This window comes from Schistocerca gregaria, chromosome 1, assembly GCF_023897955.1.
Source record: "Schistocerca gregaria isolate iqSchGreg1 chromosome 1, iqSchGreg1.2, whole genome shotgun sequence".
Classification (NCBI taxonomy): Eukaryota; Metazoa; Arthropoda; class Insecta; order Orthoptera; family Acrididae; genus Schistocerca; species Schistocerca gregaria.
Genome location: NC_064920.1, coordinates 1208677130 through 1208692533, shown reverse-complemented (window position 1 = coordinate 1208692533; position 15404 = coordinate 1208677130). Strand labels below are relative to the sequence as shown.

The following is a 15404-nucleotide window of genomic DNA, read 5'->3' as shown; positions in this document are numbered from 1 at the left end:
GCCATAAATTATGCCCAAAATGTGAACAACACTGAAATCTGCTTTAAAGTTCTGTTCATTAACTATTAGTCACTGTTATACTTAAAATTCTTCTTTCATGTCTACAAAAAGTAAACTGATTCAATGGAGCAATATGAAAGTTTAGGACATGTACAAAATAATTTCAAACACAAAAATATCTGTCATAGTAAACACATTCCCAAAACTAGTATCCAAGAGATGTCAAACGTTTCTGTGGATGACAAATAATTCTAGGCAGAAAAAGGAGAATAGAGGCTACAAGAAATTGAGAATGGATACATCCAGTCATGGAAGGCACCACGAGCCACTTGGTTATGTAAAACCATTTTTCAGCTTCCAGAGTTTTAACAAAAATATCATGGCAAAAAAAAAAAAAAAAAAAAAAAAAAAAAAAAAAAAAAAAAAAAATTGAAATGACACAAGTACAAATTCATTACATACCACAAAGAAAATTATAGTAATTAACTGAGACTTTCACTTAAAGTTCACTATAAACACTGACAAATAACACTGTAAAAAAAACTAATTACTTCTCATGAAAGAACATAATAAAATACAAATCATGACTTATATACAGCATGAAGAAGAATAACATGTTGTCGTTGTTGTGGTCTTCAGTCCTGAGACTGGTTTGATGCAGCTCTCCATGCTACTCTGTCCTGTGCAAGCTTCTTCGTCTCCCAGTCCCCACTGCAACCTACATCCATCTGAATCTGCTTAGTGTATTCATCTCTTGGTCTCCCTCTACGATTTTTACCCTCCATGCTGCCCTCCAATGCTAAATTTGTGATCCCCTGATGCCTCAAAACATGTCCTACCAACCGATCCCTTCTTCTAGTCAAGTTGTGCCATAAACTTATCTTCTCCCCAATCTTATTCAATACCTCCTCATTAGTTACATGATCTATCCACCTTATCTTCAGCATTCTTCTGTAACACCACATTTAGAAAGCTTCTATTCTCTTCTTGTCCAAACTAGTTATCGTCCATGTTTCACTTCCATACATGGCTACACTCCATACAAATACTTTCAGAAATGACTTCCTGATACATAAATCTATACTCGATGTTAACAAATTTCTCTTCTTCAGAAACGCTTTCCTTGCCATTGCCAGTCTACATTTTATATCCTCTCTACTCCGACCATCATCAGTTATTTTACTTCCTAAATAGCAAAACTCCTTTACTACTTTAAGTGTCTCATTTCCTAATCTAATTCCCTCAGTATCACCCAGTTTAATTTGACTACATACCATTATCTTCGTTTTGCTTTTGTTGATGTTCATCTTATATCCTCCTTTCAAGACACTGTCCATTCCATTCAACTGCTCTTCCAAATCCTTTGCCGTCTCTGACAGAATTACAATGTCATCGGCGAACCTCAAAGTTTTTACTTCTTCTCCATGAATTTTAATACCTACTCCGAATTTTTCTTTTGTTTCCTTTACTGCTTGCTCAATATACAGATTGAATAACATCGGGGAGAGGCTACAACCCTGCCTTATTCCCTTCCCAATCACTGCTTTTCTTTCATGCCCCTCGACTCTTATGACTGCCATCTGGTTTCTGTACAAATTGTAAATAGCCTTTCGCTCCCTGTACTTTACCCGTGCCACCTTCAGAATTTGAAAGAGAGTATTCCAGTCAACATTGTCAAAAGCTTTCTCCAAGTCTACAAACGCTAGAAATGTAGGTTTCCCTTTTCTTAATCTTTCTTCTAAGATAAGTCCTAAGGTCAGTATTGCCTCATGTGTACCAACATTTCTGAATCCAAACCGATCCTCCCCGAGCTCCGCATCTACAAGTTTTACCTTTCGTCTGTAAAGAATTCGCGTTAGTATTTTGCAGCTGTGACTTATTAAACTGATAGTTCAGTAATTTTCACATCTGTCAGCACCTGGATTGGAATTATTATATTCTTCTTGAAGTCTGAGGGTATTTTGCCTGTCTCATACATCTTGCTCACCAGATGGTAGAGTTTTGTCATGACTGGCTATCCCAAGGTCGTCAGTAGTTCTAAAAGAATGTTGTCTACTCCCGGGGCCTTGTTTCGACTCAGGTCTTTCAGTGCTCTGTCAAACTCTTCACGCAGTATCTTATTTCCCATTTTGTCTTCATCTACATCCTCTTCCCTTTCAATAATATTGTCCTCAAGTACATCATCCTTGTATAAACCCTCTATATACTCCTTCCACCTTTCTGCTTTCCCTTCTTTGCTTAGAACTGGGTTGTCATCTGAGCTCTTGATATTCATACAAGTGGTTCTCTTCTCTCCAAAGGTCTCTTTAATTTTCCTGTAGGCAGTATCTATATTACTTCTAGTGAGATAAGCTTCTATATCCTTACATTTGTCCTCTAGCCATCCCTGCTTAGCCATTTTGCACTTCCTGTCGATCTCATTTTTGAGACGTTTGTATTCCTTTTTGCCTGCTTCATTTACTGCATTTTTATATTTTCTCCTTTCATCAATTAAATTCAATATTTCTTCTGTTACCCAAGGATTTCTAACAGCCCTTGTCTTTTTACCTACTTTATCCTCTGCTGCCTTCACTACTTCATCCCTCAGAGCTTCCCATTCTTCTTCTACTGTGTTTCTTTCCCCCATTCCTGTCAATTGTTCCCTTATGCTCTTCTTGAAACTCTGTACAACCTCTGGTTCTTTCAGCTTGTCCAGATCCCATGTCCTTAAATTCCCACCTTTTTGCAGTTTCTTCAGTTTTAATCTACAGGTCATAACCAATAGATTGTGGTCAGAGTCCACATCTGCCCCTGGCAATGTCCTACAATTTAAAACCTGATTCCTAAATCTCTGTCTTACCATTATATAATCTTATACCTATTAGTATCTCCAGGATTCTTCCATGTATACAACCTTCTTTTATGATTCTTGAACCAAGTGTTAGCTATGATTAAGTTATGCTCTGTGAAAAATTCTACCAGACGGCTTCCTTTTTCATTTCTTAGCCCCAATCCATATTCACCCACTATGTTTCCTTCTCTCCCTTTTCCTACTGACGAATTCCAGTCACCCATGACTATTAAATTTTCGTCTCCCTTCACTACCTGAATAATTTCTTTCATCTCATCATACATTTCATCAATTTCTTCATCATCTGCAGAGCTAGTTGCATATAAACTTGTACTACTGTAGTAGACATGGGCTTTGTGTCTATCTTGGCCACAATAATGCATTCACTATGCTGTTTGTAATAGCTTACCCGCACTCCTATTTTTTTATTCATTATTAAACCTACTGCTGCATTACCCCTATTTGATTCTGTAAATATAACCCTGTATTCACCTGACCAGAAGTCTTGTTCCTCCTGCCACTGAACTTCACTAATTACCACTATATCTAACTTTCACCTATCCATTTCCATTTTTAAATTTTCTAACCTACCTGCCCGATTAATGGATCTGACATTCCACGCTCCAATCCGTAGAACGCCAGTTTTCTTTCTCCTGATAACGACGTCCTCCTGAGTAGTCCCCGCTTGGAGATCCGAATGGGGGACTATTTTACCTCCGGAATATTTTACCCAAGAGGATGCCATCATCATTTAATCATTCAGTAAAGCTGCATGCCCTCGGAAAAAATTATGGCTGTAGTTTCCCCTTGCTTTCAGCCATTCGCAGTACCAGCACAGCAAGGCCGTTTTGGTTAATGTTGTAAGGCCAGATCAGTCAATCATCCAGACTGTTTCCCCTGCAACTACTGAAAAGGCTGCTGCCCCTCTTCAGGAACCACATGTTTGTCTGGCCTCTCAACATATACCCCTTCCTTGTGGTTGCACCTATGGTACGGTATCTGTATGGCTGAGGCACGCGAGCTTTCCCACCAATGGCAAGGTCCATGGTTTATGGCGGGAGGGAAAATAAATTCATTGTCATCCAAGCAGATGATATATTGTTTGTACATTATTTATCAACAACTAAGCAGGCTAACCAGCCAAATGACATGACCAACACTTCGTCAACTGTGAAACATTATAATTGTACAAATATGGAAATTTATTGAGATATACTGAGCTCTGCTTGCAAATACTCTACTAATGTTTCATGACTCTAAACATATCATGTACATTTCTTTCAACATGAAGATGCACTTACCATCAGATAAATAACAAACAGTGGGAAATCCAGGTAAATAACAAGAGTTTTGTGAATAGCAGTCTGAAAATGTATTTGTGAAGTGTCCATGAACTAGTTCTTATGTTTATTATAAGATTGTTATTATCAATGCATATAACACAAAACAATTTACAGAAAATTTATTTACTGTTTAGGCATGCCATGAAACCATTCCTGGCATGATAAATGTACACATGATACCACATTCACATGATGATGTTGGATGGTTAAAAACAGTGGACCAGTATTATTATGGAAGTAAGTACCATGATATTAAAAATAAAGCTTTATTTTAAATCAGTATGTAAAAAAAAACATATGCCATTGTTAATGATATCATTGAAGGCAGATGTCGTGCAGTAATCTTCCATCTCCCTTCAGATAGTTAACTTTATATATGGAAGAATATATTTGAAAAACTATGATAAAATTAATGGAAGGAAACCAGAGAAAAATGTTCATTATTTGATTAGTTTTCTGTCACAGTTGCATATAACCTTTAATTTACTAGTTTTGAATACATGCATTAATTTTTGAACCATTATCTGCATCTCTAATATTTGACTGCAACATAATCCCCTTGGAGGATGCTGTGTGTGTGTGTGTGTGTGTGCGAGTGTACACCTGTCCTTTTTTTCCCCTAAGGGAAGTCTTTCCGCTCCCGGGATTGGAATGACTCCTTACCCTCTCCCTTAAAACCCACATCCTTTCGTCTTTCCCTCTCCTTCCTGAAGAAGCAACCATCGGTTGTGAAAGCTAGTAATTCTGTGTGTGTGTTTGTGTGTTTTGTTCATGTGCCTGTCTGCCGGTGCTTTCCCGCTTGGTAAGTCTTGGAATCTTTGTTTTTAATATATTTTTCCCATGTGGAAGTTTCTTTCTATTTTATTTACAGTCAAATATTGTAGATGCAGGCAATTGTTTGAAAATGAATGCACATTTCTAAAATAGTCACCATTAAAGATTACATGCAATTGTGATAGAAAACTAAATAAATAATAATTAAATTTTGTTGCTGGTCCTTTTGACCAATGCAGTGCTAGAATCTGTGTAAATGTGCTTACTATAATGTGAAAGGTAAGAACAAGATAGTGGACGCACCTAATTATTTTATGTGTAGAAATACTGGAGTACAAGTGTAATAAATGATCCACCTACCAAAAAGTGACATAACATGCTTTCTGAACAAGAAAGATGTGCTTGTTTGTGTGAATGTTCATGTTTTTTTCTTTTCCTTTCTCAAAAAGGCTTCGGCCGAAAGTTCATGGTGTAATAGTCTTACTGTTGTGCCTGTCTGCAGCTCAATACGTCATCTTTATGGTGGGTAGCAATCTGTCCTTTTCATAATATTGTTGATATTCCCAACTGGACTTCCCATCATTTAACATAATATTATGTTAATATGAAATTGTATGAATAAGCTAGAGTCTAGAACATCTCAGACTGAACTAGCAATAACTTGAGAGCAGGTGTGGGTTTCAAGCAAATGATGATGGGAACATGAAAGAAATTGTTGAATCAATTAAATTGTTTGGAAATATCTTGAAGAGGATACAATCAAAATTCTTACAAGAAACATTTGAAAACAATGGGTGTACAAAGATAACAGAACTGAAACTTATGTTTTGTATAAATTTACTTTATTACTTGAGACAGCAGATGGTGCACTGATTAACAATAGGGAGAAAACTATACAAGTATTTTTTTATTTTTGTTGTATTTGCACAGTTTAAGGGATGGATCAGAGGCACAGGTAATGAGTCATGGAAGTAATGCTTTTTCATGAGTAATTTAAAACCATTCAGGGTGTGAATGAAGAAAAGACATAAAAAGGTGATGGCATTTCAACAAAATTATCAGAGATGGAAAAGAAATTATAAAGAATGAACTTCCAACAATTATGAATTTGCTGCATGCAGGCAAAGGAAATTCCCCAAAATGTGAACAATGCTGGAATCATTCTACTTCACAAGAAATGAGAAGAGCGAGACATATAAAAAATGAATAAAGGAATAAAATGGTCTGAAGTGCCTTTTGTGCACTAAATATGGTTTTCAAAAGAAGTTACACATCTGTCTGAAATGTAAAGTTTAAGTCTGTTTGTACTGCCAGTTTTGACATTTGTTGGTCAGACAGTTGCAGAAATTGTGATATTCACTGATGACACTAGCATTTTTGTAAAAGGATACACTGAGGATAATCTACAGCAGAGTGTCTCAAGGACAATAAATGAGACAGGAAAATGGTTTAGCAATAATGCTTTGATCATAAATAAGGATAAAACGGTATTGATGAATTTCAGTAATATTAAAAGTAAAACTAGAAGAAGAGTAAAAGCTGAGTGATGGAACTATATTATTGCACAAGCTCTATACACAAAATTCCTCAGTATGTGGGTGGATGAGCACTTGAGACGGGTAAAGGATCTAGAGTAAGAAATTAAGTAAATGATGCTATGTGCTAAGAGTTTTTCAGGAATGTTGCAACACTGAATCATTGCTGTGTGCCTGTTATGCTTACATGAATAGTTTGCTTAGATCTGGTGTGATATTCTGGGGAAAAACAGGTGCAGCAAAACAAGCTTTCAAACTTCAAAAAAGGGCTAATAAAATAACGAAAGGGGTTCCCTGCAGAGTGTCATGCAGGGAAATATTTAAAGAATTTAAAATAGTAACTCTTCCTAGCTTATACATCTATGAATGTGTATGCTTTCTGAAAACTCACCAGGAATTTTCAACATTAAATAATCAGGTTCATAACCATGAAACCAAGAACAAGGATGATTTTCACAGAGGCACCCACAAAGGAGCACTCTACCAAAAAGTGTGAAATACCAGCCCAAAATACTTTTTAGTGCATAATAATAATAATAATTTTATTGTCATTTGGCTGATTACAGCAATAAACAAAGTCAAGAGCACATATTTCTGCATAAATTACTATATCAATGTTTACATAGGAACACGTTAGACTACAGTATTTTCATCTTCAAAAAATTCATCAATGGTATAAAAAGGATTGTTCACTAGTAGCTTGTATAATTTAGCTTTAAAAATATTTGTGGGCAGTTCTTTAAAGTCAGCACTTAGTCTATTAAACATCCTTAGTCCAAGAACTAGGTAGGAGTTCTGCAATTTTGATAGTCTATGATATGGCATGTCTACAGATGTTCTGTTTCTCGTATTGTGGCTATGAACATCACTTCTCAAGACACAATTAGAGACATTGTTGCTAATGAACAATAAAACATTGTAGATGAATATGTTTACTACTATAAGACATTGCATTTTAATAAACAGAGGTTTAGAAAGTTCTGTTTTATCAGAATCCATTATTATTCTTATTACTTTCTTCGGGTAAAAGTAAAACGTCATTTACATGACAGCTACTACCCCACAGTAAGATTCCATAAGAGATGATGCTTTGGAAGAAGGCAAAATATGCTGATCTCACATTGTCATTGGGAACATGTCTTTTTAAATTTCTAATTAGATCAATAACTCTTGAAAGCCTAGCCAATATATTTTAATGTGTGGTTCTCATGTCAATCTATTGTCAATAGTAACACCTAAAAATTTAGCAGCATCTAATTATTGTTAGTTAGGAATGTCTTTGAGGCTAAAGTAAAGTTTCTGGGTTTTCTTTTCATTTAGTGTGTGTGTGCTCCCTGCTGCTGTTGGATAAGCAGCTGCAGCAGCAAGTCGTATAACCCTAACCTACTTGTTTGTTAGATAGTTTAATTAAATTCTTTGCGTGTTTTTGGGTACTTGCATTGTTTAATTCATATATTTCGGGTGTATTATAGTATTTGACAGTTGTAGCATCGCGCTTTAGTGTTTACTTCGTAGATTCTTATTTAAATTGCGTGTGAGTTTCGTATAGGAGGTGCAATTTCGAGTTTCAGTTACTGTAATCGTAAATTCAGCAGATTGCAGTGCAGTCGTTAGGCATTTGTACAGGTTAGTTGATACATTCTTTGTGTGTTTCGCTTGCGTTATCTAGGCACGGACTCGTGTTTCGGTAACTGTTGTTAAACATCGATTAGAATGGACAGGGACTGCGATTGCTGTGTTCGGTTGAGGGCTGACTTGGCATCCCTTCGCTCAGAGCTGCAATCGGCACTGACTTCGGTCGCGCAGCTTGAGGCTGTTGCCAATGGGCACCACTGTGGGGAGCCGGACTTGGGTATCACAGGGATGTCAACCTCGTCCCGTCTGTCCCCAGATCGGTCTGCCGCTGTGGTTGCCCCGGTTGCTGCCCGCAGTGGGGCTGAGCCCTCGCCTGTGGTTGATTGGGAGGTCGTTCCAAGGCGTGGCAGGCAGCGAAAGGCGTCCCTGGAGGCTGATCAGAAAGCCTCCCCGGTGCGTCTGACAAACCGGTTTCAGGCACTGTCTCTGGCTGAGCCAGATGCAGCTGCCTGCCCTGTTTCAGAGGATCATTCTCAGCCTTCAAGGTCTGGGCAATCGCAGAGGGTGGGCTTACTGGTAGTTGGGAGCTCCAATGTTAGGCGCGTAATGGGGCCCCCTTAGGGATACGGCGGCTAAGGAGGGGAAGAAATCCAGTGTGCACTCCGTGTGCATTCCGGGAGGAGTCATTCCTGATGTGGAAAGGGTCCTTCCGGATGCCATGAAGAGCACAGGGTGCAGCCAGCTGCAGGTGGTGGCACATGTCGGCACTAATGATGTGTGTCGCTTTGGATCTGAGGAAATTCTCTCTGGATTCCAGCGGCTATCTGATTTGGTGAAGGCTGCCGGTCTTGCTTACGAGATGAAGGCAGAGCTCACCATCTGCAGCATCGTTGACAGAACCGACTGCAGACCTTTGGTGCAGAGCCGGGTGGAGGGTCTGAATCAGAGGCTCAGACGGTTTTGCGACCGTATTGGCTGCAGATTCTTTGACTTGCGCCATAGGGTGGTGGGGTTTCGGGTTCCGCTGAATAGGTCAGGAGTTCACTATACTCAGCTGGCGGCTACACGGGTAGCGGAGGCTGTGTGGCATGGACTGGGCGGTTTTTTAGGTTAGAAGGCCTTGGGAAAGTGTGGGATGGGCTGCAATGTCAAAGGGTGCTTGGAAATTACAGGACGTGCTTGGATCAAGGAACAGTCGGAATTATAGTTGTAAATTGTTGTAGTTGCGCTGGAAAAGTCCCTGAGCTTCAAGCGCTAATAGAAAGCACAGAAGCTGATATCGTTATAGGTACAGAAAGCTGGCTAAAGCCTGAAATAAGTTCTGCAGAAATTTTTACGAAGTCTCAGACGGTGTTCAGGAAAGATAGATTAGGCAGAATTGGTGGTGGAGTGTTTGTGTCTGTCAGTAGTGGTTTATCTTGTAGTGAAGTCGAAATAGGTACTCCGTGCGAATTGGTATGGGTGGAGGTTATACTTAACAGCCGAATTAAGTTGATAATTGGCCCCTTCAACGACCCCCAGACTCCGATGATACAGTTGCGGAACAGTTCAGAGAAAGTTTGAGTCTCGTAACAAATAAATACCCCACTCATACAGTTATAGTTGGTGGGGACTTCAACCTACCCTCGGTATGTTGGCAAAAATACTTGTTCAAAACCGGTGGTAGGCAGAAAACGTCTTCCGAGATTGTCCTAAATGCTTTCTCCGAAAATTATTTCGAGCAATTAGTCCACGAACCCACGCGAATTGTAAATGGTTGCGAAAACACACTTGACCTCTTAGCCACAAACAATCCAGAGCTGATAGAGAGCATCATGACTGATACAGGGATTAGTGATCACAAGGTCGTTGTAGCTAGGCTCAATACCATTTCTTCCAAATCCATCAGAAACAAACGCAAAATAATTTTAGTTAAAAAAGCGGATAAAGTGCCACTAGAAGCCTTCCTAAAAGACAATTTCCATTCCTTCCGAACTGACTATGCGAATGTAGACGAGATGTGGCTCAAATTCAAAGACATAGTAGCAACAGCAATTGAGATATTCATACCTCATAAATTGGTAAGAGATGGAACGGATCCCCCGTGGTACACAAAAAAGGTCCGAACGCTGTTGCAGAGGCAACGGAAAAAGTATGCGAAGTTCAGAAGAACGCGAAATCCCGAAGATGGGCTAAAATTTACAGACGCGCGAAATTTGGCACGTACTTCGATGCGAGATGCCTTTAATAGGTTCCACAATGAAACATTGTCTCGAAATTTGGTAGAAAATCCAAAGAAATTCTGGTCGTATGTAAAGTACACAAGCGGCAAGACGCAGTCAATACCTTCGCTGCGCAGTGCCGATGGTGCTGTTATCGACGACTGTGCCGCTAAAGTGGAGTTATTGAATGCAGTTTTCCGAAATTCCTTCACCAGGGAAGACGAATGGAATATTCCAGAATTTGAAACACGAACATCTGCTAGCATGAGTTTCTTAGAAGTAGGTACCTTAGGGGTTGCGAAACAACTCAAATCGCTTGATACGGGCAAGTCTTCAGGTCCAGATTGTATACCGATTAGGTTCCTTTCAGATTACGCTGATACTATAGCTCCCTACTTAGTACTCATATACAACCACTCGCCCACCGATAGATCTGTACCTACAGATTGGAAAATAGTGCAGGTCGCACCAGTGTTCAAGAAGGGTAGTAGGAGTAATCCATTAAACTACAGATCTATAACATTGACGTCGGTTTGCAGTAGAGTTTTGGAGCATATACTGTATTCAAACATTATGAATCACCTTGAAGGGAACGATCTATTGACACGTAATCAGCATGGCTTCAGAAAACATCGCTCTTGTGCAACGCAGCTAGCTCTTTATTCGCATGAAGTAATGGCCGCTATCGACAGGGGATCTCAAGTTGATTCCGTATATCTAGATTTCTGGAAAGCTTTTGACACCGTTCCTCATAAGCGACTTCTAATCAAGCTGCGGAGCTATGGGGTATCATCTCAGTTGTGCGACTGGATTCGTGATTTCCTGTCAGGAAGGTCGCAGTTCGTAGTTATAGACGGCAAATCATTGAGTAAAACTGAAGTGATATCAGGTGTTCCCCAGGGAAGCGTCCTGGGACCTCTACTGTTCCTGATCTATATAAATGACCTGGGTGACAATCTGAGCAGTTCTCTTAGACTGTTTGCAGATGATGCTGTAATTTACCGTCTAGTAAGGTCATCCGAAGACCAGTATCAGTTGCAAAGCGATTTAGAAAATATTGCTGTATGGTGTGTCAGGTGGCAGTTGACGCTAAATAAAGAAAAGTGTGAGATGATCCACATGAGTTCCAAAAGAAATCCATTGGAACTCGATTACTCGATAAATAGTACAATTCTCAAGGCTGTCAATTCAACTAAGTACCTGGGTGTTAAAATTACGAACAACTTCAGTTGGAAGGACCACATAGATAATATTGTCGGGAAGGTGAGCCAAAGGTTGCGTTTCATTGGCAGGACACTTAGAAGATGCAACAAGTCCACTAAAGAGACAGCTTACACTACACTCGTTCGTCCTCTGTTAGAATAATGCTGCACAGTGTGGGATCCTTACCAGGTGGGATTGACGGAGGACATCGAAAGGGTGCAAGAAAGGGCAGCTCGTTTTGTATTATCACATTATAGGGGAGAGAGTGTGGCAGATATGATACACGAGTTGGGATGGAAGTCATTAAAGCATAGACGTTTTTCGTCGCGGCGAGACCTTTTTACGAAATTCTAGTCACCAACTTTCTCTTCCGAATGCGAAAATATTTTGTTGAGCCCAACCTACATAGGTAGGAATGATCATCAAAATAAAATAAGAGAAATCAGAGCTCGAACAGAAAGGTTTAGGTGTTTGTTTTTCCCGCTCGCTGTTCGGGAGTGGAATAGTAGAGAGATAGTATGATTGTGGTTCGATGAACCCTCTGCCAAGCACTTAAATGTGAATTGCAGAGTAGTCATGTAGATGTAGATGTAGATGTAGATGTAGTAAGAAGCTATTAGCTTTGAACCATAACGAGGACTGAGCAAGGGTATTTTCGGTCAGTGTTTTTGGTGTACCCAGATCGGAGCTTGTATGTAGAAAAGTTGTGTCATCAGCATACAATATTGTATGAGAATTTATGAATAAGGGCAGGTCATTAATCATTAGTATAAACAGTAAAGGTCCAAGCACTGACCCTTGAGGTACTCCATACCTAACATTAACCAAATTTGATTTCTCCCTACCAATGCACACTACTTGTTGATGGTTCTCTAGAAAATATCTGAACATATTTATACTGTTGTCATCAAAACCACAGTAAACTAGCTTATTCAGCACATTGTCATGCTCTACACAGTCAAAGGCTCTGCTCAGGTCACAAAATGTAGCCTTCTACAATAAAGAAAATTAAAGAATTTCATAAATTCAAGGTAGATCTTCAACAAATTTTACTAAAATATAATTTTTATAGCATTGAAGAATATCTGAGTATGGAAAAGTAATATTATTTATTTATACTGATATAAAATATTTGTATTTATTATCCAAGTTTTTGAAACAAATTAAAGATAAGAAATTATATTGTAATTGACTACATCAATACTATGTATATCATTAACAGATGAATAAAGAGATTGATTGATTGATTGATTGATGGACTTTTAATATAAAAACCATAAAAATGGGGTGATGTAGAAAATAATAGACATATATGTTGGCAATAGTAAGGAGAGGCAGAAAAATAGAAACTGAGGGTGGGTTGAGGAACAGACTGAATTGGAAGTTGTAGTTATTATTGTAAAGAAAATACATGATCAAAGTAGTTGGGCAAATGAGTGGAAGATGTACCCAGAAATTTGATTCTAAGAAATCAGAAAAGAGAAGACAATGATCTAATGAAATGTGGATGAACATCGGTAGGAAATTTGTTGTATTACCATGGATCACTTAATAAAATTTTAAATAATGATAGCACTATCATTGAAGAGTAACATGAGAAAGATGAGTTACTATCTGTAAATTACAAACTTAGTTCTGCAAATCTATGAATAAAATTTGTAGGTATACTCCTTATGTTTAAAAATGTTGTAAAGGAACATATTGTGCAAATTATTACTTGCACCTAAATGATTATCTCGTATATTAAATCAACTACAGCAAGTTCATGATTATCTAGTTTAATGAGGACCTGAGACTGCCCAGACAACAAAAAACATGAAACTTCTTGGCAGAGTAAAACTGTGTGCCGGACCAAGACTCGAACTCAGGACCTTTCCCTTTCGCGGGAAAGTGCTCTACCAACTGAGCCACCCAAGCATGACTCACACCCCGTCCTCACAGCTTTACTTCTGACAGTACCTTGTCTCCTACCTTCCAAACTTAATAGAAGCTCTCCTACGAACCTTGCAGAACTAGCACTCCTGAAAGAAAGGATATTGCAGAGACATGGCTTAGCCACAGCCTGGGGGATGATTCCAGAATGAGATTTTCACTTTGCAGTGAAGTGTGCGCTGATATGAAACTTTCTGGCAGATTAAAACTGTGTGCCGGATTGAGACTCGAAATTGGGACCTTTGCCTTTTGCGGGCAAGTGCCCTACCAGAAAAGCCTCAGTTGGTAGAGCACTTGCCCCGTAAGGCAAAGGTCCTGAGTTTGAGCCTCGGTCTGGCACACAGTTTTAATCTGCCAGGAAGTTTCATATCAGCGCACACTCCACTGCAGAGTGAAAATCTCATTCTGGGAACAAAAAACATGGATAGTCCAAAATACATAGGCAGCTGTTGTTTACTTTATTCACTAAACATTCTACATTTTAAAGGCTACAGCATTCCTGACTCATTATTTGTTGGGGATGGGAAACTTATTTACAAAATTTCACTTGAAATGTGCTGTATATTGTATCACTTGCTTTCATTTCACTTTCAAATTCAGTGTAAACTTACATAAATATTTTATTTAAAGTAGTAGTTAAAAACAGCAACTTAGAACTGTACAGGGAGGGGCAGTTTTCTTTTTAAATGGGCTGTCTTTCTACCAACATAAATGCATAAATTAATCTAGGATAATTACCATAATTTATTACTGGCTTGAGTATAACAGTACTTGTCATGACTTGAGCAGTGTTCACTTCTGCCCATTAAAGTATAATGTGATTCACTGTACATCCCAGAGTCCTCTCCTTCATGAAGGGGTTTACAGAATGTGACATACTAATGAATAAATTAGGAAATACTCATTCGGTTTTTTGCCTTTATCAATTTTTTATTTGCTTTTTTTCCTGATGATTGTTTTCATTTTCTGGAGAGTCAAAACATTGGTACAGTCAAAAAACATTATCCTGAATACTCCAATAACAGATCAACACATTTCAGGGCTGAGGTGGGCAAGAAAATGAGTTCATTCTCATCCTCTACTGAACACAAATTGTTCACTGTACCTGCATCACATAGATGCTCAAATTCCATTTAATAGGCATTGTTGTTTAGCTCCTTGTAGATATTTTCTTCATCTACGTCTTCATAACCAGAAATTTAATTCCCAATGTTGGTCAGAGAAGTAGCTGTAAAAAATTACACACTGCTATAAGGCCTAGGAAACTATCATCCTATTCCTGTTCTTCCAATCTTGTCAAAAGTATTAGAGAAAGTAACTGCATACCAGATCAAAACATTTATTGTAAAGAATGATTTATTATAGGTAAAAAGTTTGGTTCCCAAGAGAAAAACACTCTAGATGCAGTGAATGGCTTTACTGAAAAGATATGTAAGCACTGGATCTGAGGTAAAAAGTTACAGGTATCTTTTGTGAGCCTACAAAAACCTTCGATCGCATAAATCATCCCTTGCTTATTATATTGTTTGGGGAGAGAGAAATATGCATTAGTTACAGGTAAGCTGCACCAAAAATTGTATGCCCAGAAATGTGTTATAATCTTTGTCAACAGCAATGAGCTTGTTGTATTGAGTTTTTTTAGTGGCTTCATTTTCAGGTTTCATGGTGAGTGCACCAGATATTTATGTTCATTCTGAGTGTGGCTGTTTTCCATGACATTATTAAATAATATCTTTCTTTTTTCTTGTTCTGTTGTTATGGTTATGGTGTAATATCTGGATGCATAAAGAAAGGAGCAATTTTTACTCCAATACACTGTATTTCACCCTGTGATTTTCTGCCATACAGAATTAAAGACATCAGGTTATGGGCCCAGGCATACACATACATACGGTATCTGTGTCTGTTCTGTGAATTCTTGCTTTTGGTCAGACTTTTATTCGTGTGAACCATTGTTTTTCTCTGGTCTATTGTGGAAAACCTTCATTTTCATTTTGAACTGTGTATTATA

At 38.5% G+C, this 15404-nt stretch overlaps 1 protein-coding gene across 2 annotated transcripts in view; it reads left to right on the top strand.

The window, feature by feature from the left end:
• The window catches only part of LOC126284807 (lysosomal alpha-mannosidase-like), a 261589-nt gene that overhangs the window by 19669 nt on the left and 226516 nt on the right, over positions 1–15404 (top strand). Inside the window, exon 2 of one of the 2 annotated variants that reach the window (XM_049983989.1) lies at positions 4308–4410. The exons of the other annotated variant lie outside the window; for it this stretch is intronic. Coding sequence (XP_049839946.1) covers positions 4308–4410 — 103 coding nt within the window. The remainder of the gene's footprint in view (positions 1–4307; positions 4411–15404) is intronic. 2 annotated transcript variants of the gene reach the window in all.